The sequence below is a fragment of the Rhinolophus sinicus genome, linkage group LG06 (genome assembly GCF_036562045.2).
Source record: "Rhinolophus sinicus isolate RSC01 linkage group LG06, ASM3656204v1, whole genome shotgun sequence".
In the NCBI taxonomy this organism is placed as follows: Eukaryota; Metazoa; Chordata; class Mammalia; order Chiroptera; family Rhinolophidae; genus Rhinolophus; species Rhinolophus sinicus.
The window spans coordinates 7691755-7719061 of NC_133756.1; the positions used below are offsets into that span (position 1 = coordinate 7691755).

Genomic DNA, 27307 nt, shown 5'->3' on the forward strand with positions numbered 1-27307 from the left:
AGAGCTGTTGGACACTCAGGCCAGGGCTGCTGTCCTGCTCGGCAGTGGCCACGTCCAGCCTTGCTCTAGGCGGAGCCTCAGTTCTGATCAGGCAGCTGAGCCCCTCTGGGCCCAGGTCTCCTGCAGTGGGTCACCAGCCTATGTCTCTGGCTAGGCCACACTTTACTGAGCTGTCACTACATGCCCAGCCTGAACGCGGCCCTCAGCACAAAGAAGGGGAACGAACACTCAAGGCTGGAGGGCAACTCCAGCTGGGGTGGGTGGGAGGGTGGGCACCTGCACCCTGGGTCCCCCTCCTGGAGAAGCACCCTACCCCTGGGTGCCGTGCCGATTGGCTGAGAAGTCTCTGCAGTGCCTCCCAGGACAGGTGAGTGGTGCTTGGAGCTCCCCACCCCCCACGCCCACCCAGTCTCCCACCCCCGCCCCCACCCTGCCCGTCAGAAGGAGCGCTCCCTGTGGCTGGGGCCCCTGGGCTTGCAGAGACCTGCTACCCCGCCTGTGGGATGTTGGGGTCCCTTCCCTAAGTAGGGCCTGCCCCTCCCCATCACCACGTGACTAAATAAACTCCAGCCCCACCCCACCCCCCAACGCCTTGGCCTGAAAGCAGACCCTGGGTCTGGGGTCAAAGGGGAGGGGAGCAGGTAGGGTGGGGGGCTTTGAGGGGCTGGAGGCCCCAGCAGCGGCCAGGCCCGGGGTCAGGGCCACACTCCGTCCTGCCAGCATCTAGAAGGGCAAAGAAGACACTTAGCAGGTATCTCATCCCTGAAGTCTCTGCCCCCAGCAAGGATACTGAGAGGTGCTGTGAGCCTCACATTCCTGCTGGCTGTCAGGTACGAAGTCCCAACTCGCCTCCGTCTGACATGGGCAGACACACTCACAGGTCTGGGCACGAGGCAGGCAGGTGGGCGGCCCCGTCTCCATCCAGAACCCCACACAGACACGTTCACAAAAAGTGCGCAGAGAGCACGCTGTGCTGCCACAGGTGGGCCTTTCCAGCAGCCCCACCTCCAGAAGCCGCGCTGTGTCAAGGCCGCGTCCCCAGGACACGGTGCCAGAGGAGAGACCCTGGTGGCTACACTGCCCCTGAGTGCAGGTGGCTCTAGCAGGGAGGTGACAGGGCTTGTCCAATGAAGTACCTACTGCAACAAGCTCCATCTGGACAGAAGGCGGGAGGGCGCGACAGGATCTGGCATGTCATCATTACCCATTGGCAGCTGTGCCTGGCCAGTACGGGCCTCGGGCCTCTGCCCTTGTCCCACGGGTGTTCATGTGGGGCCCCTGCCACTTCCTCCCCTCCCTTTGGGTCTCCACAGGAGGCCCCTGGTCTGAGCTCTGCCCCGCCAGGATCCAGGTGGGGGCCCGGGGCTCCGGCCTGAGGGGCAGTGAGTGCCCCGGGTGGGACCCCACGCTAGGCGTGAGTAGAATTGATTTCCTCCACCAAGTTGCTTGAGGGCCCCCCTGTGCCCAGCAGAGGTGAGCAGAAAGCATTCCTGCTCTCGAATGTTTGCAGGTTCACGGGAGACGGTAAAAACTTACACTTCCCTAGGTTCTATATCAGATGGGGGCATGTGCTCTCAGAAAGCGTGGGCCAGGGAGAGGTGAGGGTCTCCGTACCAGGTCCGTTTCAGCAGAGCCCTGGGATGGATCAGAGCACGGCATTCTGGGCAGGGAGCAGTGGGGGCAGTGGCCCAGGGGGGCTCAGTAGGGGCCACGCACAGCGGTGGGGAGCAGGTAATGAGAGGAAGGGAGGGATAGGTGGTGGTGGCGTTCCCGAAGGGGGTAGGGAAGTCCAGCAAACAGTACCCCTGTACCTCCACTTCCATGCTGGGAAAACTGAGGGCCAAACAAGAAGAATCGAGTCGAAACAGATGAGGTTATTTTTCTGAACACTTTGTTCCCGGCCCAGCCCCCAGCCTGGCATGGGACTGGAGTGACTGGCTGAGCGGAGGGCCCTCGCCTGGCCTAACCCAAGCCCCTCTCTGGCCCCTGGTGGCCCCTTCCTGCCCTGCCCAAGGACGCACTGCCCACTCTCCTGCCCACTCTGGCCACAGCTGGGGGGTTAAGTAAACAGGCTGCTTCAAAGGGCGGGGCCAGGGGCTGGCAGGATGGGTACAGGGCACAGAATGCCCACTTGCTACCCAGCCCCACAGCCAGCGGCCCCACAGACACCTCAGGGAGGGCTCCCGCGGCCAAGGCCTGGCATTGGCCTGACCCAGCGCCTTCCACAGACCAGCCCACCCCCAGGCCAAGCACTGCCCAGCGGGCTCTCGTCCCCATGAGTAATATTTAACTTGGAAGTGCTGACGGATAACTGCAGGGGAGAAGTTAAGAACAGGTTTGGATTGCAAGCTGCCTGCCAGGGAGGGGGCAGAAGGAGGGAGGGCAAAGGTGAGAGGAAGAAAGGAGGGCAGGAGGCGGGCGGAGGGACCAGCACTCCGGGAGGCAGGGCTCCAACGACTGATGGGGCCAGGACCTCAGTGCTGTGGGCCACGAGCCAGCCCTGCGCCCGAGAAACCATAGGACCACCCCCACCAGAGAGCAGGAGGCCAAACGGCAGGTAGCACACTCGGAGCATGTGGCTGAGCCCCTCCAGCCTCAGTTTCCCCTACGGGAACCACCGGGGCCAGGAGGAGCCTTGGGCTCCCACTCTGGGGCGGGGAACACAAGACACACAAGCATGCACACGCAATCACAAGTACACACACCCATACACACACACACACAAAAGCACACCCATACCCACCTATATACACATATACTACATGAACATACACACCCCCCATCACAAGAACACACACCAGCATATACACACACACAAACACACCATATACACACACCCACATCACATGAACACACAACCATACACAAACACACACACAGAACATAGAATTGTGAGCAGAACGGCCAGCCTGCAGAATGGCCAGCCTGCAGCTCTGAGGCTTCGACACAAGGATGGAAAAACCCGGGAGGCGGGAGCAGAAATGAGGCCCCATTTTGGGGCTGGGGGAGGGCAGGACCGCAGCCAAGATGGGCCGTCACCAAATGGAGGTCCCCGCTGGCCAGGCTGAACACCAGGGCCCTGCCCGGTGTGCCCTGATCCGCTGTGGGAAGCGTAGGTGGTCTGCATCCCCCGCCCCCAAGGACCCTGTGCCTCAGGGCGATATCAGTCAGCTTAGCACAGGTCCATCCCCACTATGTCCAAAAGTGTGGGGCAGTGGGGTCGAGAGCAGCTGGCGGGATCCACTCCAGCTGTCACCTGCCTGCACCCACCAACACCTGGGCATGCTGGGCAGTCAGGAGGCCCCAAGGCTACGGCCCTCAGAGGAGGCTGCTGGGGCTGTGACAGGCATCTGAGGCCCTCTGTCCCCGCGGGGTCCCCGTGGCTGCAGGGCTGGGCCTGAAGCCCTGGGCAGACCCGGATCTCAGCAGCGTCCTTCCTGCACACTCAGCCGGCGGCTTATTCCTTCTGCTCCTCAGCCGTGAGGCCAGCTGCTTTCATGGTGTGGGGAAGACCAGCACTTTCTGGGAGAACTGACCATGCCAGGGCTCGTCCCAGCAGGGGACAGCTCTCTCAGCGGAGGTTCAGGACAGCCGTACTAGTGCAACTGCTTTCAGGGTCTTCCACAGCCACAGATGCAGCAGGAGCCGGGCACAGGCTCGTAATGCCGGCAGGACGAGCACCCAGGCCTGGGGCCACCACAGGGATCCCAGCCATGCCCGCCCGCTGCGCGTCAGCAGTTGGGGAAGCTGAGCACGGCAGATGCAGAGAGGGCCTAGGTGCCCTGAGGGGGGGACAGTCCTCTCCCTAGGGGTCTCGGGATGGGAGGGGTTGGCCTCACCATCTGCCCAACCTTGGGCTGGGTCCCCAGGCCAGAGAAGCTGCCCCAGGGCTCAGAGCACCCAGCACTGCCCAAACTCCTGATCCCGAGCCCCTTGCACAGGCCACTCGGTGCCCCTAAGTGAGCAAGACCATTGGCCCAGGCAGTGGCCCAGGAGACCTGGGTTCAAGTCCCAGCTCAGCACTCATAATCTCATGGCCTACGATTTGGGGACGTGGCCCTGGGCCTCAGCCGGCCCCTTTGTAAATGGGGTGAAGGAACACAGCTGCACTGCTGGGCTGGATGCCCGTGAACAGGCTGGCACCCTGGAAGTGGGCACACGGTGTGAGGTCCCTCACCCAGCACTGGGGCTGCCCACACAGCAGGGTGGGGGAGCAGCTCAGAGTGGGCCGGCCCAGCCCAGGGGCTCCCACCTGCTGCTCAGGCCCCGACACGGCCTCATGGTCTGCATCCTATTTGGTTCTGAGAAATAGGCACCTGCCCCCACTTCCACCCCTGGCAGGGCCTTGGGGGCACTGGCCAGCCCCAGAGCTGGGAGATAGGGGCTGCTTAGGCCTCAGCTGCCTGCCCTGCCCTCCCTGAAGGGGTGCAGAGTCAGCACAAGCTGACCACGAGAAGGACCATGCTGGGCCCCAGGAATGGTGACCCATGTGTGGTGGCTGCCAGGATCCCCAGCACAGCTGTGTCTGGTCTGGGCAGCGTGGCCTGACCAGCACCTGCAGTACGAGTTTGGCCACAGAGAAGCTACACCTTCCCTCCTCACCTTCCCTGCGGAGAAGGAGGTGGTGTGAAAGCAGAGAGGCCGCTGGGCCATCCCAGGGCCCGACCACCATGGCGGATCAGCTGGCGGGCTGTGGGGACAGAGTCCCAGAGAGCAGTTTCCAGGCTCACAGCCTCGCGTGGGGAGGTGCTGGCTCGGGTAGTGAATGACCATCAACTGTGATTGGTTGGCCATCAGCTGTAACCAACCGGTTGGCCAATTGGCTACTGATATAACTGCAGGGCTGCATTGATTGGTTGGTTGGTTGGCAGGCAGAGAAGTGAATGGCGGAGTGGGGATCGTGTGGCTACTACTGTGTGTCTCGCCCAGCCTCCAGTGAGACTGTGGAGGTATGACTCCCCTACCTATGGCTCCGTGGGTGTTCCTTTTTGGCCTCACCACATCCTGCGTTCTTGTGTGGGGAGCGGGAGCTGAGACCCCACAGGCCGCCCCGCATGACACATGGCGCAGGGAGCAGGGTCTCCCGCACGACACGGGCCCTCCCCAGCTCCACCATGGAGCGGGGGTGGGCGCCACAGTCCTGGCAGGTGGGCAGCCCAGGCAGGTGCCCACTGTCCATGGTGGCCGCACTGGGAGAGTGACCGCACACGTCACGTGTCCCCGCTGCCCACTTTCTCTCCATCCACAGCCCCCTGCCCAGGTCCCCCCACCTCCCTCACCTCTAGGGTTGTCGCCAATTTCCTGCTATTCCCCAACCCCAACTCTTCTCCTGCTGAAGGGCCAGATGGCCTGAAGGTGCCTCAGGGACTGTGAGAGGAGAGGCCGCTCTGTCCCTGGGCTGCTGCCCCAGCCAGGCCCCTCCCTCCCTCCTGCCAGCATCCGGAGGCCTGCAGAGTGGCCTGAGGGGGAGGAGGGCAGACCAGAGGCAGCAGGAGGGCACGGGCCAGTCTCAGTGGCCCAGGGGGCTTGGGCAGCTGCCTGAGTACAGCCCCCAGCCTGTCCTGATTCTAGCCACGTCTTGGCCCCACCTTGGGCTGCAGGCGGCTGTGACGCCAGTTAGATTCTGCAGCGCAGCAGGTTTCAGCTCTCACTGGCCAGACAGAGCCCTGCAGGGGACCCGAGGGACGCTGGGCTGCCCTCTGGCCTGGGGTGGAGGTGGGGTTGCCAGGCCACTCAGAATTGAAACAAGAGCAACTTGGTGCCCATCTCTGAGGCCCAAGCCCCAGGGCAATGGGAGTGGGGGGGGGCCCAAAGGGTCTCTGTGCAGAGGCCGCCTGGCCCCTGCTTGTTCCACGGGCCACACAACACTTATGCCCTGACAGCTGCCTGCCCCAAACCTGGCAAGTGGAAAGAGTAGACATAGACCCTCTGCCGGGAGCTGGTGTCCCTCACTGTGTCACAGGCTGATGACCCCATGACCCCTGGTTGCTGCTGGGTCCTCTGGTCAGCCAAAGGCCTGGGCGGAGTCCAGTAAGACTCAGAGGCAGATCCTAAGAGCTCTCATCACAAGGAGAAAACCTTTTCCCTTTTTATCGTATCTGTGTGAGAAGATGGATGTGACTCACCATATAAGTGACTCAAACCATCCTGCTGGCTGCCTAAACTTACACAGGGACTGTTAGCAGTTAAACAGTCAACTACTTCTCAGTAAAAAGGGGGGAAAGGGCAGGTGAAGTAAGTCCAGGAGCACAGCCCTGCAGGAGGAGGAGGGAACAGGCATCTCTCCCTGCCTGTACCTACCTCCCCTGCCCCAACAGACCTCCACTCCTGACTGCCAGGGAGGTCAAATAACCGTCTGCTGACCCCTGACCCAACCTCTGTGTCCATGCTGGGCGCTGGGCGGGGCTGAGGCCTCTGCCCCTTGTTGAAGAGAGGAGGGGAGGAGAGGGGGGAGGGGGGAGGGGGGAGGGGGGAGGGGGAGGCACAGCTGAGGCCCCGGGCCTCATCTGATGGAGACCCGCACGCAGACCACACAATGTCTCCACCAGGCCAGCCCCAGGCCAGCCTGAGGACGGCCCCTACCCGAGGAGGCCCCCACGGAAGGACACAGATGAGAGCTTTCTACATCAGACCTCCCTCACGTGAGGTCAGAAATTGCTCACCCAGAAATGGGGGTTACACAGCCGGTGCTCAGTGTGGCAATGGGGTTGGGCCTAGAAAGGGCCAGAACAGGACAGCGGCATCTCAGGAAGTGGTGGTCTCAGCTGGCGGGTCTGCCGCAGGGAGGTGGCGGGTGGCAAAGCTGCTGCTTCTGGAGCTGAGGTGCCTGGCCGTTCCTGAGGTGGCTGGCGGCGATGGCTCCCGCCCACCCTCTCCACCCAGGAGACACGTTGGTGAGCCGCTGAGCTGGCTCTCCCTCCATGGGCCACCTCTTAGCTCCCAGCTCGTTGGACGAATGGTTGACAGGACCCAGGGGGAGAGAAGCAGGTTCAGGACCCCCAGCTGCCCCCAACACAAGTTTTCAGGCAGTACATGATGCGAAGGTTTGGAGAGGCCCAGGGGCCATGTCAGTGTCCTGTGGCTTCTGCACAAGAGACCACAGACTGGGTCTGAAAACAACAGAAATCTGTTCTCTCAGTCTGGAGGCCAAAAGTCCAAACTCAAGGTGTTGCAGGGCCGTGCTCCCTCTGGGAGGTGTAGGGGCAGCTCCTTCCCGCCTCTTCCAGCTTCTGGTGGCCCAGGAGTCCCTTGGCTTGTGGCCACATCACCCCAATTTCTGCCTCTGTTGTCACATGGTCTCCTCTCTGTGTGTCTGTGTCCAAACTTCTTTTTGCGAGGACACCAGTCATACTGGTTTTAGGCCACCCTAACCCAGTATGGCCTCATCTTAATTCCATCTGCAAAGACCTTATTTCCAAATGAGGTCACTTTCACAGGTCCCCAGTGGACAGCAATTTGGGGGGATACTGTTCAACCCCCCAATATCCCCAAAACTTGGTCTCTGCTTGACTTACATTCCCCACGGGAGGAGTGCCCAAAGTGATCCCCTCCCCCTCAGGATTGGTTGGCTGGCCCCTCTGTGGACACTGTCGGGGGCAGGGTGCAGGATTGCTCTCCTGGGAACTCAGACAGCACCCCAGCCCTACAATTCTCACTCATGGGGCAGGAAAAGCCAGGTGGCTGGTAGGGTGGAGGGAGGGGCTGGGAGGAAGCTTCAGACCACGAAGGCTTCTCTGGGGTGGGGGCGCTGCCAGAGCAGAGCCTGAGGGTCATTGGGTGCTGCCATTGGTGGGGAGGGCAGCCAGGGCAGAAGCCTGAGCTGGGGCCACGGGGACAGAGGAAGGAACTGTGTGGCTGATGGAGAGAGTTGAGGGGGGGCCACAGCAGTGACGAAGTTCACTAGGAATGCTGGGAAAGGGCGGCTGTCCAGGAGATGGGGTGGCTGGGGTGGAGACTTGGAAATAGGTTCACTGTCTCTCTCATCAGCCCCCCAGTGCCCTTTAGTTTTCGGGCTCCTGGGGTGAGGGCTGGAGGCTGTGCCAGCCCTTGACTTTAGCCTGCTGGCCTCCGGCGGGTCCAACCATTGACGCTCAGCCCTCTGCAGCAGAGAGGAGGTGCCCTGAGGATCCACGGGTGCTCCCCCAATTCCTGCATTGGTGAGTGGACCCCTGCATGCCCGCTCGCTGCCCTATGATCCTTTGATGTTTCCCAGGTAACTGACTCAATCCAGCCCATCTGCCTGACACTCACACACCCACCAGTGCCACCGCCTGGCTCCGGGCAGGCTTGCCTGTTGGCACATGGCAGGCAGGTGTGGTTGAGTGCAGCCTGCTGCCCACTCGTCAGGAGCTGGCTCCAGGGAGGAGGTGGCCCATCCCTTGAGGCCATCCTCTCCCAGCAAGCGGGCCTGGGCAGGGTGCCTTCAGTGGGTGCTGTGCTGCCCTGGCAAAGGACGGTGGCAGCCCCACACTGCGAGCATGTGCCCGCCAGTGGCCACGGGTTCCACTTGGCATTGGAAGGGGCTGGTCCTGCCTGCCAGTCTCCCGCCCACGTCATCAGACCCATCTGCAGGGCAGCCTGAAGGCAGAACCGACCCCAAGAAATCAACGCAGGGCGGGTGGGGAAGCCAAGTGAGCTGGGATGCCTGTGCCAGGACGGGGCCCTGACTCTGGAACGGTTGCCTTGGAGGGCAGGGGCGTCTGGTTCATCGCCCATAGACACGTCACTTAGTGGGGGCTAGGCCCATCCCCCGCTGCACCATGTCCACAGGGTGGGGCCCCATGCCCCCGCCCATCAAGCACTTTCTGCCTGGGGGAGGCGCCTCCTCCAAAACACTGAAACCTTCTTAGACATGGTTTTGGCTTGTGAAAACTTGTGTCCGCAGTGCCAGCGGCGATTCCGATCAGAAATGATTCCCCACTAAAGCCCCACAACCTGTCACCCAGCAGATGATTCAGAGAACATGAGTCTGTTCACCAAGTTCAACTTTTAAATTTCCTCCAGGCCCACCACTGCCACATCTCGCTGATGACAGCGGGATAGCTGGGAGAAGGTGGGCCTGGCGGGGTGCAGGGCGCTCCCACGCCACCTCCAGAAGGTCCAGGTGCAAGGGGGGTGGGGGGTGGGTGGGCAGCTGTCGGAAAGCAGGGTGGAGAGGACGGGAGGGGGCTTCCTGCCACGCGCCTGGCTCAGGGTGGCCCCAGCTCTGTTCTCTGAGGAAGTGTCCCAGGCTGTCGGTCCCAGTGGTGACGGGGGTTAATCCCTGGCAGCCGGATGAAACCAGAGAGGAGACGCTCTCAGGAGGACTTTCACAAGCCCTGAGAGCTCCCAGCCCCGAGGGCCTCTGTTTGCCAGTTGGCGCAGGCCTGGCCTGGGGTCTGGGTCCCCTCTCCTGGCAGCCAAGGTAAATGAGACCCATTGGGGTGGTTAAGGCCAAGGAGAGTGGGTGACCCTGCCCCCCTTCTGAGCCAGGGCCTGACAGCCATCCAGGGGCCTTTACTGCCAGGGGCACCTGCCCTCAGGCCAGCCCAGGGTCCTGGGTCCACCTGAGACCCCTCCCCTGCTCCTGCCTTGCTCTGCCCTTCTTGGCAGGGAGTTGGCCTTGTGAGGTGTGTGGAGGAAGGGCTGGTAGGGGCTGGGAGGGGCTGGAGTGGCCAGGATGCTGAAGACCCCAGGGCTCGCTTCCTGGACCTGCTTAGCAGCTGCTGCTTACATAGATGTCCCCACAGCTTCCCAGCATGGCCCGAGAGCCGGGCACACATTGGCTGTCTGAGGCCTGGCGGGGCCTTCCTCTGCCTCAGGGAAGCCTGGCGCCATTCCTCCTGGAAGTCCCCAGGGCTGGCTTGCACAAGTGTGGTGACACTTCCAGGAAAGGCTCTCAAGCCAGGGCCTGCAGGGACCATCCATGTCAGGGAACCCCAGACACAGCTGTTTGGGAGTCCTCAGTCAGCTGGCACCTGCAATGTGCCAGACCCACGAGCCCCTGAAACTGGGAGCAAGCCCAGCCACAGGTCACCTCCTGCAGGGGCCCGGTTGGTTCCCACACACGGGGTCTGTTTTCCAGCAGTTGGGAGGCTCGGGGGTGAGGACCCCGTCTCGTCTCCCTAGGGGGTCTCTGCATCTAGACCAGTCCCTGGCACCGGCACATGTGCATAGCCCCGCTTGGGAGGTCTGCACTGGCAGTGGATGAAGGGTGACCTCTGTGCCACAGGAGGATGACTGTTCACCTGGATGGCCTCCACTCCGGGACGGGGGTCCTGGGCTGGAGAGTGCTATGGGGTGGGGGGTGCCAGGACTCTGGGCTGGGAGGAGGAGGGTCTGAGATGTGTGGAGGTGCTGAGGTGACGAGGCTGGAACAGCGCTGTGGGAGCCCCTGCAAAACGGGCTGCAGAGCAGAGCCCCAAAGCTGCTGGGTCCCAGCTCCCTGAGTGACATCTGCTTGTGGCCCATGAGGAGAAGCTGCCCACCACCCAGCCCCTTGCACACCCCAGCCCGGGAGGGTGGCACAAGGCGCGGGTTCTGCATAGTCAGGAGTGGCGGAGGGTGTCTGGGCATCTGCTGCCACCAAGTGGCAGATCGAGTGGTGGCTCCCAGAGATGGCTGGGGCCCGGGTATCAGGGAAGACCCTTGCAGGAGCCCCACCCCCAGGTCCCCGCCCAAGCCCAGGGCCAGCCACCTGGACTTTGTCACCTCATTTCATTTCTTCTTAATTTAGGAAACCAGATTCCTCCCGTTTGTAAGGACACAGTGATTGTCCTGGGAAGGACAGCTTGGGTCTACAGAGCTGGGAACTGAGGCTCAGAGCTGTTGTGGCAGCAAGAGGTGGCAGAGCCAGCGCTGGCTTCGCAGCTGCGGGTGGGCTTTAACTGCTGTGTGTGTGTGTGTGTGTGTGTGTGTGTGTGTGTGGCGGGGACCCCCTAGTGTGACTTCCTGCCAGGTTCCTCCTCCTCCTCGGAGACCTCTGCAGACCCCAGGCCGGCGGGGTGACAGCGGTGGGAATGGCCTCCACTATTTTCATTCGCTGGAAAATAGCTCCCTTCAGGACAAGTCCGCCTCCCCCTAAGTCCCACCTCTGTGGTGGAGGAAGGAACCCAGGCCTTAGTTTCCCCAAAGGTTGGGGTCAGGACACCTTCTGCTCTGATAGTGTCACAAAGGGGAGGTCACCTCATGGCCTCAGGAGTAGACCGTAGGGCCCCTCGGGGGTCGGGATCCAGAGCGCAGGTGGGGAAGGTCGGGTCAGGTGGGGCTGGGGGTCGGGGTCTACAGCGCACGTCCGGCGGGGTCGGGGTGGGCTCGGCGGCCAGGATGCGGTCCAGACGCCGGGAAGGTGCCGGCGGGTTTCTAAGGCGGAGGGCGGGGCCAATGCCCGGGGCGGGGCCAGGGGCGGTGGTCACCCGCGCGCGGGTTCGCTTACTTCCGCCCGACTCGCGGGCTCAGGCCGATGGAAGCGGCGCGGAGGTCGCGGCTGAGGCTGAGCCGCCGGAGGCCGCCCTCGGGGGCCGGGTGAGGCCGGTGTCTGGAGTCTGGGAGGGACGAGGAGCAGGGGGAGGCACGGGTGGGGGGGCCACCGGGCCGAGCTGTGGCCGTTGTCACGCTCCCACGTGTTTCCCGGAGCGCGCCTCGGGCCCGCCCTTCCCCGGCCACACTCGCTGGGGCCCCTCCCCGCGCAGTTCTCTCCACGCCTCCCCCTCCGGCCCCGCCCGCCCGGGCGAGTGCGCCCCCCCCCCGCGCCGCCCCCTGCTTTGCTGACTAGCCCCCTCGTTGAGTTCTCACCCCCCCACACTCCTCGGGTCTCCCCACTTTCTCAAACACTCCCCAACCCCCGCGCTGACTGCTCCCCCTGCTGAGTTCTCACCGCCTCCACCCCGCGCCGCCCCAGGTCCCCGAGCCCCCGCCTGGGCTCCCTCCCGGACGGCGACGTCGAATGTGCGCGGCTGTGGGCCGAGCTGCTTCGAACCGTGAGCGCGGATCTGAATCTGGACGGCGAGTTGCCGCCGCTGCCGGCTTTCCCCGGCCAGGTGCGTGTGCCGGGACCGACGGGTGGCCTGCGGGTGCGGGTCTCCTGGCCGGGAAGGGGCCGAGGCGCCGCTGACGCCGGCCGACGACCCGTTTTGCAGGAGCCCAGGAGTGGCCCAGAGCGCGCCGCGTCCCTCGAGGTCTTCACTGTGGGATCTGAGACCTTTTCCTGGACACCTTTCCCGTCGGCCCCAGCGGGAGGCGAGGGCACAGGTCGCTCTTATCGGGTGTTCGGCGGGGCTGGGGTGCGCCCCGGGCCACCGACCGGGTCCTGGCAAGGGCGCACCACGCCGGAGCCCCGCGGGATTCCCTACGCCCAGGAGCAGCCCACGGTGGACCGTGCGCAGACCCTGCGGAGCTGCCCCATGTGCCAGGCCGACTTCGACCCCGGGTGAGTGCATCAGCCTTGGACCTCCTCGTCCCCCTGCTGCCACGCCGTGACCCCGGCCACTTTTAGAAGGCTAAGAGGTGCCTGAGCTCCACTTTGGCCTTTTCAAGTTATGTTTCATACACTGAGAGTTGGCAGAGCAGCGACTATGAAGATTAGCCCGAGGGCACAGCACTGTAGGTTTGGGGACCCCCCACAGGCAGCATACTCCCAGCCACAGCTCAGATACTGCCCATAGGGAGCAGCTTCTCTGCTCTAACCCAGCCCATCCTGACGAGACCTGGGGGGCTGAGACCGCCTGTAGAGCCAGCGGGGCTGTGGGTCCCTGAGCTAATTCCTGTTTAGCCCCCCTCCCCCCAGCACCTTCCCAGTGGTGGGTTGTTTTAAAAATGAAGACTGTATGTGTGTGTGTGTGCACGTGCGTGTCTGCATAGGTGTATTTTTATTTTTAAAAAATCCAATACATGCTTTTATGCCTTATTTTAAGTAGGGGGATGGAATCCAATTTGCTAAGAAGTTAAACCTAAACTGCCCAGCTTGTGGACTGGGTGTCACACAGCCAAGGACACGGCTGTGGGGTTATGGGGGTCAGTTGGCCCGGAAGGACCTCAGTTGGGTGCAGTGAATGGATAGCAGGTTTCGGGAACTGGACCTGCTCCAGATTCCTTGTGGCCTGGAGATGTGTGCTCCAGTTAAGTGCACTGTCCTTGATCTTTCAGAAGCAAAACAGCCCCAAAGGTGAAAGAAGGGGATTCCAGAATTAGCTGATAACAAACAGCCGATTAGCTCAGTTGGTTAGAGCGCGGTGCTCTTAACTGGGTTGCCGGTTTGATCCCCACATGGGCCACTGAGCTGCGCCCTCCACAAGTAGGTTGAAACAACTACTTGACTTAGAGCTGATGGGTCCTAGAAAAACACTTAAAAATGAATAAAAGTAAAAAAAAAACGCCATCAAGCTGGTGTTCCAGACATACAGCACAAACCCGCAGAGACACCCCCTCCAGGCCTCATTCAGAGGTGCCAGCACCTCTAACGGTATATCAAGCCTCTCCCAGCCTGAGAGCCTGGTGTCAGGGGTGAGCCCAGATGGCACAGCTTGGGGTGGGGGGAGATGACAGTGGTGGTTTGGGCCAGGCAGTTCCTGTGTGCTGGGTGAAGCGGCCCCTGCAAGAAGTCCTGGTAGCACCCATGGGAGAATTTGCAGACCGTTTCCAGAGCCGGTGCGGCACTACCCGCCTCTTGCCTCCTGGTCTTCTGGGGTCGTTGAAAGCTGCCTACTGACTCGCTTGGCGATTCTGGTGAAGCAGTGAGTGGAAAAATGAAGCCTTCGGACTCCCGTATGGAGAAACCCAGGCTCAGAAGCCTGGAAGGTTCCTGATGCAGTCAGAGCGCCCCCACCCCTTGTCAGGTTCTGGGGGCCTTTGTCCTTGGACCGTCTGAGAAAAGGGTCTCGAAGACAGAAACGTTAAAGAGGAAAAAACAGTTCCAGTTTTGAGCTTTTAAAGCAGTTAAATGAAGTCTTGGCAGAGTGCCTGCGTTTTCCCAAAGTAGGTGTGAGCACGGGTGGGTCCAGGTCTCAGCGTGTCTGGAATGCTTCTAGCACGTTCTTCCATCTGATTATGAGGGTGAGAGACAGTATGAGGCCCAGAACACACCCCCAAGGCTGCAGCAGTGACTGGGGAGATGACAGGAGTCCTGCGTCTCGGAAACAAGGTCCCACCCGCCATAGGACGAATGCTCTAGGACCAGGGCACAGGCCGGGCCATGGGACGGCCCAGTTTAGCAGCTGGACACAGCAACTGCACTGTCATATCGGCTTGTGACTGTCCCCAGAAAAATGCTTGTAGTGATTCTCGGGAGCCAGAAGCGTGGCTGCCCTTCAGGCCGGCGGCAGCGATGATGCTCCTGGTGGAGCGAGCACGTGAGAGGCTGAGCAGGACAAGCTGACCTGTGTCATTTTCCTCCGTGTGTCAGCGTTTTCCGGGTCACTCAGAAGGGTTTTATTCTTTGGTGTGACGGACTCAACAAGCCATGTGTGAAGTGCTGTCCCCTGAAGACCTCCTGCTACTGAATTCAGTTATCACGTGGGTTTCTGCTGGCCGTGAGTCATGTGGGCGGTTGGAAAGATGGGCTCCCACGGGCCAGACGTGGAAACCAGAATCTATCGGTGCGGCTGTACCAGCTCAGTGGCCCTGTCCACGTTCCAGCCACTGGAGGTGTTGGCTGAGTCCCCTCTCCTGCAGCCGTGCCAGCCGTCCACCTCCACACGTTGGGTTTCAGATGCGACGACGAGGTGGGACTGTTGTGATGCAAGCTGAAGCAGAAGCCGTGTGTGACAGATCCAGCCGAGACAAAGCTCTGTCACTGGGGGGAGGTCTGAAGGAATCCCAGAGGCAGCCCCTACCCGAGGGACACCGCCTGGAAACCTCTGGGCGGGATGCCCCAGCTCCAGATCTTAGAATCTTCTGGTAGCTTTAGAGAAGGCTTGTGGGGGGGGCTGGTTCCGAGGACGGGCTGAGTGGCCCCAGGGACCTCAGAACACACTGGCCTGGGTCTGCAAACATGGAGAAGCCAGTTGAAGGCCACCAGAACCGCTTGGGCCCGAGTGCAGCAGGGTGTTGGCTGTGGGGCCAGGTCGGGTGAGAAGCTGGCACTGTCCTTGCCGGTGGGGCTGTGGCCCTCAGCCTTCTCGGTCGCTGCACCTTGCAGCAAATGGAGGTCTTTTAGATTCAATACTACGACGCTGGAGCTCCAGGGATGGGTCTTTCCAGTCTGGCCAGTGAACTTGGGCACTTGACCAGGATGGCCCTGGAGGTGGTCAGAGGAAAAGCCCTGTCCTAGGAGGTTCCTGTGAGCAGGGGGTGGGTGTCTGGGCTGGCGGGCAAACCACCTCCCTGGCTGTGGCCATGGGCATTTCTGGGAGGCCCTAGGTGGGCCTGAGCTGGCATCCCTACCCAGCTGCTGGAAGGGACCCTGGGTGACTGACGGGGAAAGCTGTTGGGGTGAGACGGGTGAGGTGTGTCCTGCTCTGTAAGATGCGGGTGCAGGTGGGGTCCCTGGCCGCCATGACACTTGGATGGCGTCGGGCTGCCAGAGCAGAGCAGAACCTAAGGGTCAGTGGCACCCCTTCCATGCGAGTCCCACCCTGGAGGGGTCATCCCCCAGGGCCCCATGGAGCCCTCCGGAGACTGGGCAGAGCTGACGAGTTCTCCCCCTGGGGCTCAGTCCCTCCATATCAAGAAAACACAATTCTCAAGCTTGGACTGCGCTCCCCGCTTTCGTCCGGGCAGAATCCTTCACGCTGCATCTTTCTGGGTGGCCGGGGGGTGGTTTTGAAAGGTGGATGCCCTGGTCATTGTTGATGCCAATGCCCCTGCCGGATTTTCCCCTCGACCGTCACACCTGGAGGAGGGGCCTTGACCTTGTGCTGCCGCCATCAGCTGGGTTCTCAGGCACAGCTGTCCCCAGGAACCTCAGGTTCTCAAGCTGAGCAGTTGCCAGAGTGCCCTGGGGGCTCGTTACGCAGTGCCCCTAGCCTGAGAGTACACCTGACGAGGTCTCCCAATGGCACCTGTCCAGGGTGCACTCAGAACCTTTGACCCAAGAGTAGGGTCTGGAGAGGCCTCTCCTGACTGGTGTGGCTCCTGCCTCGTTTCCAACTAGCCATGGAGACCCGTCAGGGTTCCTCTCCGCCGGCCATGCTTTGGTACAGTTGTGAGTGCCCGGCAAGGGTGTGAAAGCACGCCACGGAGGCCCTGGCCAGGGGTCCCCTCCGTGGGTGACTGAGTGACCGTCTCTCTTCCTCGCAGGCTGGCCCAGCTAGACATTGATAGCCATCTCGCTCAGTGCTTGGCAGACAGCACAGAAGACATGGTGTGGTGAGCCGCCGTGCCCTCGTCCCTGCAGGCCCCCTCCCTTCCACCCGACACATGGAAAAGCTGTGTAGTAAACCTGTTACTGCAAACTGCTTGTCGTGTTCTCCTTCTGTTGAAACCAAAACCGTGGATCCTTTTTCTTTCTTGGCTTTCGCTCAGCAGAGGGACTGGCTGTGGTCAGAGAGCAGACGTGCTCAGGCCACGGCTGGGCAGGCCAGGGCAGGCCAGCCGATGGTTTGGGAGCTGACAGGGCCCGTTTGGCACAGCGGGCAGGCTGGGGCAGCTGCTCTCACTCCTGTGTCCATTCCTCAGAGTGCTGCTGGGGTGAGGAAACTGTCAGGGGCGGTGCCCTGGGACCCTACCATCGGCCAGCCAGCAGGGGAATCAGGGCAGCTCCCGCTGGAATAAGATTTATGGGGCTGGAACTGGCAGAGGTGCCATGGGCAGCGGCAGGCCAGCAGGCAACATCTGTCTCAGGCTTGCGCGGGCTTTCAGGACTGGGGAAGGAAGGGCCGGAGTGTTGGCGGCTGTGCCCCTCCAGTGTTGGTCTGTCAGGTTCTGGAAGAGCTGGGCTTCGGTGCCAACTCCGCCTGACACCCTCATCTCCGTCTCAGCCATGGCGGGGGGAGGGGGCCAATAGGAAGCCCCAAGATTAATTTGCAGAAGGCCCTATTTTCCTTTCAAAAATGACCCCACACCAGCCGTGAAAAGATGTGGCGGGAACTTAAATAAAAGTTACCAAGTGAAGAGGGTCAACCTGAAAAGGCAACATCCTGTGTGTTCCCAACAGATTCTGGAAAAGGCACAACTACGGAGCTGCTAAAAAGGTCACTTGTGTTGGAGGAGCAGAGGGGGACAGTGGAGCATAGGGATGTCTGGGGCAGTGAGACAAGTCATCCAACGTTTTGTCCAAACTCACAGGACCTACAACATGAAGAAGTAAACGGGGGCCCTGGGTGCTGGTGACAGAGGTCAGTGCAGGTCCGTCGGCTGTAGCATGTGCACCTTCTGGGGACACGGACAGGGATGCTGATGGGAGTGGGGGGACAGGGGGACACGGGACATCTCTGGCCTTCCCCTCGATTTTGCTGTGAACCGAAAACGGCTCTAATAAATGGCTTCAAAAACCTCTGCTTCCTGGAAACACCTACTTTTAATGAAAATAATAACAGTAAGCGTTGTCATTAACGTCTTTAATAGATGTGCAAGAACACGAACGACCTTGGCCGAGGGTGAGAATATCCACAGAAGGAGAACAGCCACGGGCTCCGCTCATTAATTGTACAGAAGCACACGCACGGATTGACCGCTTTACAATCGTGACGTCACCAGAATTTCCGCGAAGCATCTCGAAAGCGCACACACACGTCGTGACGAGCTGCTCGCCAGCGCCAGGATGTCTGATCCCGTCTCACTTCAGTACATGTCACCTCTCATTTATAAAACACGTGGCTGTGCATAAAACCTCCCCTGCACAGGGAGCATGGCGTCCTGCACACGCCTCGCACGCGAGCAAGCACGCTGGCCGCCAGGAAGCTTCTTGGCGACACCCGCACTGAAGTACACGCGTTGCACTTGGACAAATCGCAGGCCTCGGTCCTCACTGAGGAAAGACGCTGTCACTGCCTGACACAGCAGGAGGAAGGGGGCTCTCGGGTGGTTTGTTAGCCCTGCCTGGGCACCCAGGGTGTCCCTCCCCGGGTGACGTCAGCACGTCCCAGCGCTCTGCTCACCTGAGTGACCACAGAGCCCTCAGATTAGGGCTCTGCCTCCCCACCGGCTAAGACCCAGAGTTGGTTCTCGGGTTGTGCCCTGTGGTCCCTGATCTTGGCCTTTGGGGGCAAATCTTCCTGGTGACACTTGGGGGCTGGGAGCACTGCTTGTCTATCACGGCAGCGGCTACTCCGTTTTCCCTTTTCTAAACCATAATATTCCTCAAACCGCCAGCCACACAGGGGAGAAAAGTGAGGCTCAGCAGTCCCAGAGGCCCAGAGGGGACATGGCAATAGAGGCCGAGGTCACGTGAGGGACGTTTGGGAACTCGGTGTCTGAGGAGCCCTCTCCCGTCCTCTGCGGGGCTTGTGCCACACCTGATGTGTGAGGGACTGGAAAACCCATGACTTGCATCTTTCTAGAAAGCCTTTGGTTCGTCTTGTCCCCAACGAAGCCACCTAAGAAGGAGGGTGACCGGGTGACACGTGCCACCTCAGGAAAGTACAGCACGTCTGTGGGTATTCTGGGTTCACTGTCCCACTTTAAGGCGAGGGCCCATCTACACATCTTTGCAAATTTTCTCAGCATCATCATTACCGTTAAAAACATTTTCCAAAAATCAACGTAACAGAAGACATCATGTAGGCACTGCTTAGTGTTTTCAGAAATATATTTTGAGCAGATCTAGGTTTCAGCTTTTTTTTTTTTTTTGGTGTACTGGTGCTTTGGTGAGCGAATCTGTCATCCCATTTTCCTCATCCTGGTCCCACGTGGGTAGGGGGTGACTGACTTCTGCGTTAAAGCACGCGGCCACTTACACGCTCGGTGTGAAAACACTTGTTAAATGTTAACAACAGGAACTTACCGGGATTTAGAAAATGTTCCGAATTTGTAAAAATTCTTTGTCAGTGTGTCCCTGCAGGCACTTCAGCTCCCGTCCCCAGCCCCCTCTGCACACGCCGCACGCCGCCTCCACACGTGTGGTTACGCCTGCGACGCTGGCAGGTGCCACACGCGGAAAAAAGGCAGCAAAGGGAGCGTCTACATCACCGGCACATTTTATTCCTCGGGACATTACAGGTAACTCCTGGAGGAGCAGGTCAGTTCTGTTCTGTGCAAAGTGTGCACCTTCGAAATCGTGGCTCGTCTTGTCTCTCCCTGACGCAGGCACAAGAAGCAGACGCCTCCAGCGTGAGGCCGCCCTGCCCCGAGCGCCGTGGACACCCGGGCCCGCCCTCCGTGGCGGCGCCCAGCTGGCATGCATGCGCTGTGGTTAGGACAGTTAGGGGTCAGTCAGACATGTCCACGGCGGAGCGGGCGCCTCACACGGACTCCTCGGTGGACAGCAGCAAGGGGTTGATGTACTCGAAGCCTTCGAACTCGGACTGGTCGATCCTCTTGATGACGTCCCTGTGGGCACAGGCAGAGGGCGCCGCTACTGGTCAGCCTGCGACGCCTCCCACCCAGCCCGCTGCCCACGGTGGGGGGGGGGCCCTCAGGGCTTACTCGTCGTCGGGGGTCAGCTGCACGGGCTCGCTGGTGAACTGCGTGTCGAAGTTGTCCAGCCCGTAGTCGTCGGTGATCTGCGGCTGGAACGGGGGCAGCGCCTGCTTCTTCTCCAGCTTCGGAGACAACGCACAAGGCAGGCACGTCAGCCAGCGTCGTGTCGTCTAATGGCCTCAGTGCCTGCACACTGCGGCCGCACGCAGCAGACGGTGCTCACGTTTACACACGCCTCGCTGACACGCCGAGAAGGCCCGAGCCCGCAAACGCCCACAGGTCCTCATCCAGGCCCCACGCGACGGGAGGGTGACCACCGAGTGGACACGAAGGTGACCCAGCCCACCCCAGCCTGCAGCCCCCCTCCCCCGCCATCTGCATCTTGGGGCCCAGGGCGGTCAGGGCGCCAGTACTAACCACAGGAACAACTGGGCCTGGAAGCCTGAAAACGGTCGCTACGTTCTGGGGACTTACAAAGAGTGAAGCTGGGGATGGGAACGCGGGCGTCACAGAAACGCGAGTCCTGCCCACGTGATGCCCGACAGGTATCAGAGATGAGCCAGCGAGGGAGCCCGGACACAAGCAGTGTCCACGGCCAGGCGACAGGGTGGAGACATGCTGGTGGGTGTGGACACGTGTGAGCCCGTGAGTGTGTATGTGAGCTGCCACCTGGCAGGCATGGGCCACAGCCAGGGCAGCATTATGGGGACACAGGCACTCCCTTCATTCATTCCTTTTCACCTTTCATGTGCAATTATGGATTCTTTTATCAGTAGGAAACGCTGTGATAAAAAATGGGAAAGGGGGGAATTTCGTAAACCATTCTCCCTGCCTTAGGTCTCAGCTGCTTTAAAAGACATGACGACAAGTCAGAGCCGACCACAAAGTAGCACAGCCACATGCTGGCCGGGCCCCCCAACCTTCTCCCCACCCCTGCCCCCGGCCGCATCGGCTGCTCTCCAAGAGCGGCCCTCTCGTCAGTGTCACCTCTTTCCTCAGTCAGAAGCAGTGAACAGGAACGGTGCCACCCTGGAGGGGCGCTCCTATGCAGGCCATGCCCAGGTATGCTTGGTGGCACCAGAAAGGTCGCTGGAAGGGGCCAGGGGAGTCCGCCATGGTGCCGGGGCTCAGTTCTGAGGTGGTGGCCTGAAGGCCGTGAGGGGAGGGGCACAGCCACGCAAAGGCCCCCGTGCAGAGAGTGCCAGGGACCTGTGGGGACCGTGAGGCCTCAGTGAGGGAGGAAGGAGGGGTCAGGGGTGACTGCTGGGTCTGCCGCCAGAGGCAGTGGTACCCAAACCACCACCCAAACCACCGTCCTGCTGAAGACAAAGAAACGGGCAAAATAGGAGACTTCTTCCTAAAGTCCCCAAGGGGCTGACGGGGGGTGGCGGGGTGACAAGACAGCAGGTAGGCAGCTGGGCAGAGCTGGCAGTCAGCAGTGAGCCCTGCTCAGCCTGTTGGAGACGGCTGCCCCCGGCCAGGGCCAGGCCCCCAGGGCAGCAGGGGAGCAGGGGAAGGGAAACCAATTGGCCCTGAACCTGGCCTGGGCGGCAGTGGGACGATTCTGGATTCTGGAGCCAGGACCCAGGTTTGTGGAGAAGACCATGGGCCTCAAAGGATTTACACACTAATTTTTCAGGGGCTACATCCAGCGGCCAATGGAAGGACGCCAGACCCGTGAGGCGCTGGGACATCCTGAGAACAGGCCTACGTAGGTCAGACGCCGATGCGGAACCCACAGGCAGTCAGCCTGGAGCCGCCCATCAAGTCTCTCATTCTGTGTTTGCCCAGTGGACGTGGAACATTCCAGCAAAGAGCCAGACACCATACAAAACGCCACTGCAGGTCAACGAATAACCACCTAGAAACCCCAAAACCGAGATGTGGAGTCACCAGACCCGGACCTCTGGCAGCTCGGTGTGAATGCTCAGGCGGGGCCAGCTGGGCCTCGCAGCCCACGTTCATTCTGAGGTGTTCCAGACCCAGGAGAACGTCAGGGCCAGGGAAACTCCATCGTTTGGGGCTGGCCAGCAGGAGTGGCCCAGCCTTCAGGGGACAAGAACAGAGGGACGGGACACAGGACAGCAGAGCGGCATCAGGCGAGGGGCTTCCGGGCAGGGCAGCGGGACCCCAACCCCCACTTTGCCAAAAGGCTTCTTCCCCTCTTGTCTCCATGTCCCCGCACAGAAAACAATCCTCCTCAAGTGCCCTTCTCCACCCTGTGAACAGGAATAGCCACCACCAGGGCACCACCGGGGTGTCACCCACTCAGAGGCCAAGGGTGGCCGTGCACCCCCCACACTCCATCAGGCACCACTGGGCTCATTCAGAGTCTGCATGTGGCAGAAACACTGTCCAGAAAAGAGGAAGCCACCGCTTCACACCCAGCCATCAGCCCTCACCCCTCCTTCCCAGCTCATGGTTTAGACGGGATTTAGGGGCATGGCCGGCACCCAGGCCGCACCCAAGAACAGGCTTTTCAGCAAGGATGCAGTGGCCAGAAGTGACCAGATGCCACCTTCAGGGGACACGGCGCCACAGGCCACGAGGGCTCTCATCGAGGCCTGCGATCTGGCTGGAGCCCATGGCTGTGTGGGAGCTGTACTTACTGGAACCTAAACCTGAAAGGCCAAGGGTCAGACCAGTGTGGGCGCCAGGCAGGAGACACGCCTGAAGGCAGCAGGACGCCCACTGTGATTAACCACAGCCTGGCGGCGACACCCCTCTGGGCCAGGTGTGCCTGAGCTGTGGGGCAAGGGTTACAGAGCAGAGTCCTGCTTTCTTCTGCCTTGTGTGAGCAGAACAATGACATTAAATGAAGACATCTGATCGGTCTTAAAAGCACTGATGCGCTGAACACCGTTTTTCATTGCTGCCCCTAAAACTGCAGGGGCGACAGTGTCAGATTCTGCTCTGAAATCGCCCAGCTGGGCCTGACAGCCACACGTGGGTGGGGATGATACATGTCCTGCCTGCTTCCCCATCCCAACCAGGGTCCCAGAAACTGGGGGCACCTGGCTGCGCCCCCAGCCCCTCAAACGCACCGATGAAAGTCCTGTGCATGGAAAGTATCAGCCACCAGAGGAGAGGGGTCCCCTATGAGAGATGGAGGGAAAAGCCCCAGAGCGGGCTTTCGTCCCACCTAGTTCAAGCTTAAATTCCACATTTACTGAATTAACTATATAGATTTTTTTCCTTCAAAAAACCCAGGCTTTCAAGTTACATTTCAGTAAGTCTGCAACCGTTCATATATTTTCCAACGGATTAGGCTCTGTTCTCCTCTAATACCAGGACCCTCAGCATTAAAGTCGAAAGGGCTTCAATTCTTTGCCCTCGGCGGGTCAAGAACACCAGGTTTTGGGAAACCAAACAAAACTTCCTTCTCTGAGCCAGCCCCACCTGCGTGGTCACACAGCAGGACGCCCCCCACAGGACCAGCAGAACACAAGGCTCCCAGGGCCACCAAGCGCCATCCCTGGGGCCTGTCCCGCCCTTCACTCTCCTGTCACATGTGAGTTCCCAGACCCCTCCCCCAGAGGGAGCCCACCACAGCCTCCCACCCAGCCCTCCCTGCTGTGTCACCATCATCGTGTCACTGTCACTGCAGGGAGATGAGGTGACTGCTGGAACGCCTTACCAGGTCCCAGTCTATGCTGCGGAAGAAGGCGTGAGACTTGATGTCGGAAAATCCGGTCTGTGGCCGGCAGCCCAGCCTCTCTTTGGGGTCCTAGAGGTCAGAGTTCAAGTAAGGACAAGTCAGCTTTCACAGCCCCCCACGCAGCCCCGCACAGCCAGCCCTGCCAGCATGGGGCTGCCTGCCTGCCTCACGTGGGGAGGTCTGGGCCTCAGTGGCCTGCAGGGCAGGATCAGACCACCCTTCACTAAACACCTCCCCAGCACGGTGGCCTAATTTCTCACTGTTCTGTCTTGTCATGTGTGAATAAAAATCCACGATTCACAGGACAGAGCTCGAGTGAGGAAACACAGGCTCCCATCACACTGAGGTGTCCCAGAGCTGACACTGAAAATGGCACTGAAAACACCTCGGCCCCTAAGCGCAGGTGGCCCGAGCCAGGCCCCCGGCGAGTCCGTCTGGTGGCTACAAGCGTACCTTGTTTAAAAATCCTTTCAAGACGTGGGAGGCTTTGACGGAGAGGAATCGGGGGATCCGGATGGGCTTCTCCAGGATAACTGTGGATGTGGGGTCCCGGTGAGAAGCCGCGCCCTGTGCTGTGCTCCCCGAGTACGCTCTGCCCAGCAGTGAAGGCGCCACGCGGGCGGAGGGGCTCTGGGAAGCCACCCAAGCAGGAGCGTCGAGCGTGCTTTGGGGCACTGGACCCCCTCCCTTCCCACAGCCGAGGCCCTGATCACGCATGAACCAGCAGCATCCCGTCCCCATGTACACGCAGCTCCACATATGACCACCAGAGGGCGCCATGGGGACAACCAGGGCCCAGATCCCAGGGGCAACAAAGGGGGCTCAGGGCCAGGTTCCCTGCTTCTGATGGCCAGGAGCCCCCGGGGACTGGGAGGGGCAACGCCCTCCGCGGTCACGGGAAGGGGCAGGGCATCCGACTCCCGCGTGGGTCTGTGAGAACAGGCCTGGCCCGACATGTCGGAGGTGCAAGGCCAGCCTGGGGACCGTCCCACCACTGTCACCTTGGAACAGGTAATCCTCCGTGTTCATGTCGGGGTTGTCGGTGATGATGTCGAAGGGCGAGCGCCCGGCCATCATCTCGAACATCAGGACGCCCAGCGCCCACCAGTCCACGCTGAACCCTGCAAGACACAGCCTGTCATGCCAGTCGACCCACGGCCGCCAGGTTGTCACAACACGTCGGGTCCAGTCGTGGGGGCAGCAGAAGTGTAGCTGCGAGTTTGCATTCCTCTGACCAGTGCTGAGGCGGGTGTCCCCACCCTCCCCGGGGGCTTGGCCTCCCCTGTCCGCTGTCCCAGGGATGCGGGTCTTGGTCTTACAGTGGCAGAGCTGTTCCACACCCCGGCCAGGAACCCTCCACGTGGCATTGTGCCAGCCCCCCAGATTGTCACCTGGCCTTTTAACTCGGCATGTGGCACCTCCGACCACAGACATAAAATGGAGCCAGTCTGCCGTCCTTCTTGCGTCTCCTCTTACTCACCTAAGCTTGAAAAAGCCCTCTCTCTAAGGCTGCGAAAATACTGTCCTACGTGTCACTGCTTTGGCTTAATGTTCGAATACAGCGGATCTGTCAGGGACGTATTTCAGGGCATGGGGGAGCGAGTGGGAGGGTGTGACTGCAGTTCTGCATTTCCGTGGCGGCCAGCTGTCCCCGAAACCCGAGGCTCAGGGGTCTCAGCACACACGGATCCCCACACCGGGCCAGGTTCCAGCCACCTGCTGTCCTCCTCTGGCTACTAAGTGACGTCCACCATAGTGGCCTCCCTGGTACCCAGTTACAGGTACTGCCCACCTTGCTTCCCCCACTTTCTAAGAAAATGCTCAGAAACATTTGATGGCATGTCTGCAACGTGCTTCACCAAGAACATGAGCACACAAGTGTGGAGTGTGCACACGTGTGTGCACCAGGATCGCATCTCGGTTCTCAGAGCGAGAAGAGTGGCAGAGCACAAGCGTTTCCAGGGGGGCTGGTCGGCACTCTTCCCACGTGGTTATGGCTTTGTTTGTCCCCCAGCCACACCCACTGACTCAGGACACCCAAACCGCTGGTTTGTCTCTGCTGCTTCCCAAGCCCTTGGGGCTCCTTGATAAGAGGAACCCTGTCCAGTGTCCCCCACCAGCCACACTCGAGTGGACACGGGGCTGCAGGGGCTCGAATGAGGGTGGAGGCCAGATGCGGACATGGGCTGGGAATGAAGTGAGGTGTGTGCATTTCAGGTGTAAGGTGGTCAATACAGCCCCTCCCTGGTGTGGCCCCTGACCCCCCAGCAGCCCCCCCTCACCGTACTCCTCTCCTCGCAGGATTTCTGGGGCGATGTAGTTTGGGGTTCCGCAGAAAGTGCTCGTCGTGTCCCCAGGGCCCAGGCCTTCCTGTGGGGACAAAGTCAGTGACCAGGAGGAAGGAAAACCTCCAGATGCCACAGGCCTCAGAGAGAACCAACACAGGACAGGTGAAGTGGGAGGTTCCAGGGCCTGGGCATCCTGGAGCCGAGGCGGCCGATCAGTCAGCATGTGTGCCCCAGACCAAGCGGGGCCGCTGGGGGGCCAGGGGCCGGGGGCTGTGGGTGGGGGGCCGCGTGCCTTGCACATGCCGTAGTCCGTGAGCTTGATATGGCCGTCGGCGTCCAGGAGGACATTGTCCAGCTTCAGGTCCCTGTAGATGATCCCTCTGTCGTGCAGGAAGTTGAGAGCGATGCAGATCTCGGCCGCGTAGAACCTGGGGCGGGACACCCGTCCTCAGCAGCGGACCCCATGAGGAGCCTGGACGAGAGGCCCGTGCACACAGCACCAGCTGGAGGGGCCGCCGACCCCCACCCTCACACCAGCCGTCCCCGTGTCAACACCCCAGGCGTCAGGGCACACGCAGAGCAAGACGACGAGACACCACCTCACACCCCCGAGGATGGCTCCTGTCAGACAGACAGGAAGCGAGTGCTGGCGAGGACGTGGGAAGCGGGACCCGGGCGGCCTGTCGGCGGGCAGTACAGTGGGGACGCCGCCAGCATGGAGGCTCCTCAAACACTTAAATGGAGAGTGACCATGTGACCCAGCAATCCCACTCCTGGGTGTTCACCCCAAAGGACCGAACACAGGTCTCTAGAGATATTTGCACACTGTGTGCACAGCAGACAAAAGGTAGAAGCAGCCCTCATGGTCATCAACAGACGGACAGACAAGCAAACCGTGGTCCAGCCACACGTGGAATGTTCCTCAGCTGCAAGGAGGAAGGAGACCCTGACACGAGCCACAACGCGGACAGGCCTTGTGCTGAGTGACATTAGCCAGTCACACAGGACAAACACTGTCTGAGTCAGATTGACAGAGCCAGAAGGGAGGGGGGTGGGACCAGATGCTGGGGGCAAGGCTGAGGGGTGTTTCATGGGGACAGCAGTCCAGTTTGGGAAGATGGAAAGTTCTGGAGACCATGCTGAGGAGGCAGGCACACGGTGTGGAATCGCTTCCTGTCACTGAGCTGTGCACCCGAAAGTGGTCAGCACGGTCACTGCATGTTATGTGCACTTCACACGGTTACAAACAAGACACGTGTGGTGGGCGGTCTGCTTGATTTATTACCTGCGCTTCCCTAAAAAGGATCTAAGGTGACCCAAACCCACATGGAATTTTTTTAAAGTGAGGAAATGGGGAAAAGGGAAAACAGGAAAGAGTGAGGGAGTGGAAATAAATGCCCCGCCCCCACCGCCTGTGAGGCCTGAGGGGAAAGGAAGAGGTGAGTGTCCTTTGGAGTCATTTACAAACAAACGGTGATGTCTTTCTCCCAGTGCCCAGCAAACCCCTGCTTTGCATCTGTGTCAAACAACAGGAAGCAGGGTGGCCTGCCATCCACTCAGGCGAATTTATAGTCAGAACTTGTCTCCCCACTTTGGAAACAGAGAGGGCAAAACCACAGCAGCGCCAGCCCACAAAACACCCACTTCTTTCAGACCAGGGATGACGCTGCCATGCTGCTCCTGCAGGAACAGGGTCTGACTGGCTGTGGGGCTCGGAGGCCCCGCCCACGTTCACACCCCCTGAGCGGCCCTGGAGAAAGCAGGGCACACATTTCCCCCGACTTCACCTCCTCCCTTCAGCTCACTGCTGACCTCCCCACTAAGGTTCCACACGCCCGTCCCTCCCCAGGGCCCATGCCCACCTGGCCAG

General features: G+C 60.7%; 2 protein-coding genes and 1 long non-coding RNA gene across 7 annotated transcripts in view; 2 read left to right on the forward strand and 1 right to left on the reverse strand.

Moving 5' to 3' along the window:
- Positions 1–283: 283 nt before the first annotated feature.
- Positions 284–8247, forward strand: LOC141572067 (uncharacterized). Its single transcript, XR_012497108.1, has 3 exons — positions 284–367; positions 4872–4949; positions 6549–8247. It is a non-coding gene; the product is annotated as an uncharacterized LOC141572067 (long non-coding RNA).
- Positions 8248–11357: 3110 nt separating this feature from the next.
- On the forward strand, positions 11358–16370 carry FAAP20 (FA core complex associated protein 20). The gene is made up of 4 exons (XM_074334259.1): positions 11358–11502; positions 11879–12017; positions 12117–12406; positions 16213–16370. The coding sequence occupies exons 1-4, from the start codon at positions 11441–11443 to the stop codon at positions 16283–16285; spliced, it is 564 nt and encodes a 187-aa protein (XP_074190360.1). The 5' UTR covers positions 11358–11440; the 3' UTR covers positions 16286–16370.
- A 2663-nt stretch (positions 16371–19033) lies between these two features.
- The window catches only part of PRKCZ (protein kinase C zeta), a 93457-nt gene continuing 85183 nt past the window's right edge, over positions 19034–27307 (reverse strand). For 3 of the 5 annotated variants that reach the window (XM_019712080.2, XM_019712084.2, XM_019712082.2), the window contains 7 exons: positions 25730–25865; positions 25432–25519; positions 24151–24270; positions 23603–23682; positions 23129–23218; positions 19498–19613; positions 19034–19401 (listed from right to left, as the gene is read on the reverse strand). In XM_019712080.2, coding sequence (XP_019567639.2) covers positions 19314–19401; positions 19498–19613; positions 23129–23218; positions 23603–23682; positions 24151–24270; positions 25432–25519; positions 25730–25865 — 718 coding nt within the window. In that variant the 3' untranslated portion in view covers positions 19034–19313. Of the gene's footprint in view, positions 19402–19497; positions 19614–20435; positions 20701–23128; positions 23219–23602; positions 23683–24150; positions 24271–25431; positions 25520–25729; positions 25866–27307 lie in introns of those variants that run through there. The other 2 variants (XM_074334256.1, XM_074334258.1) reach the window with 2 other exon arrangements.

Bases quoted from the DNA above. Each gene is read 5' to 3' on its own strand.
- FAAP20 (XM_074334259.1), top strand. From the start codon at position 11,441: ATGGAAGCGGCGCGGAGGTCGCGGCTGAGGCTGAGCCGCCGGAGGCCG. The intron at 11,503-11,878 runs GTGAGGCCGGTG...GCGCCGCCCCAG, and splicing joins AGGCCGCCCTCGGGGGCCGG to GTCCCCGAGCCCCCGCCTGG. The intron at 12,018-12,116 runs GTGCGTGTGCCG...CCCGTTTTGCAG, and splicing joins TGCCGGCTTTCCCCGGCCAG to GAGCCCAGGAGTGGCCCAGA.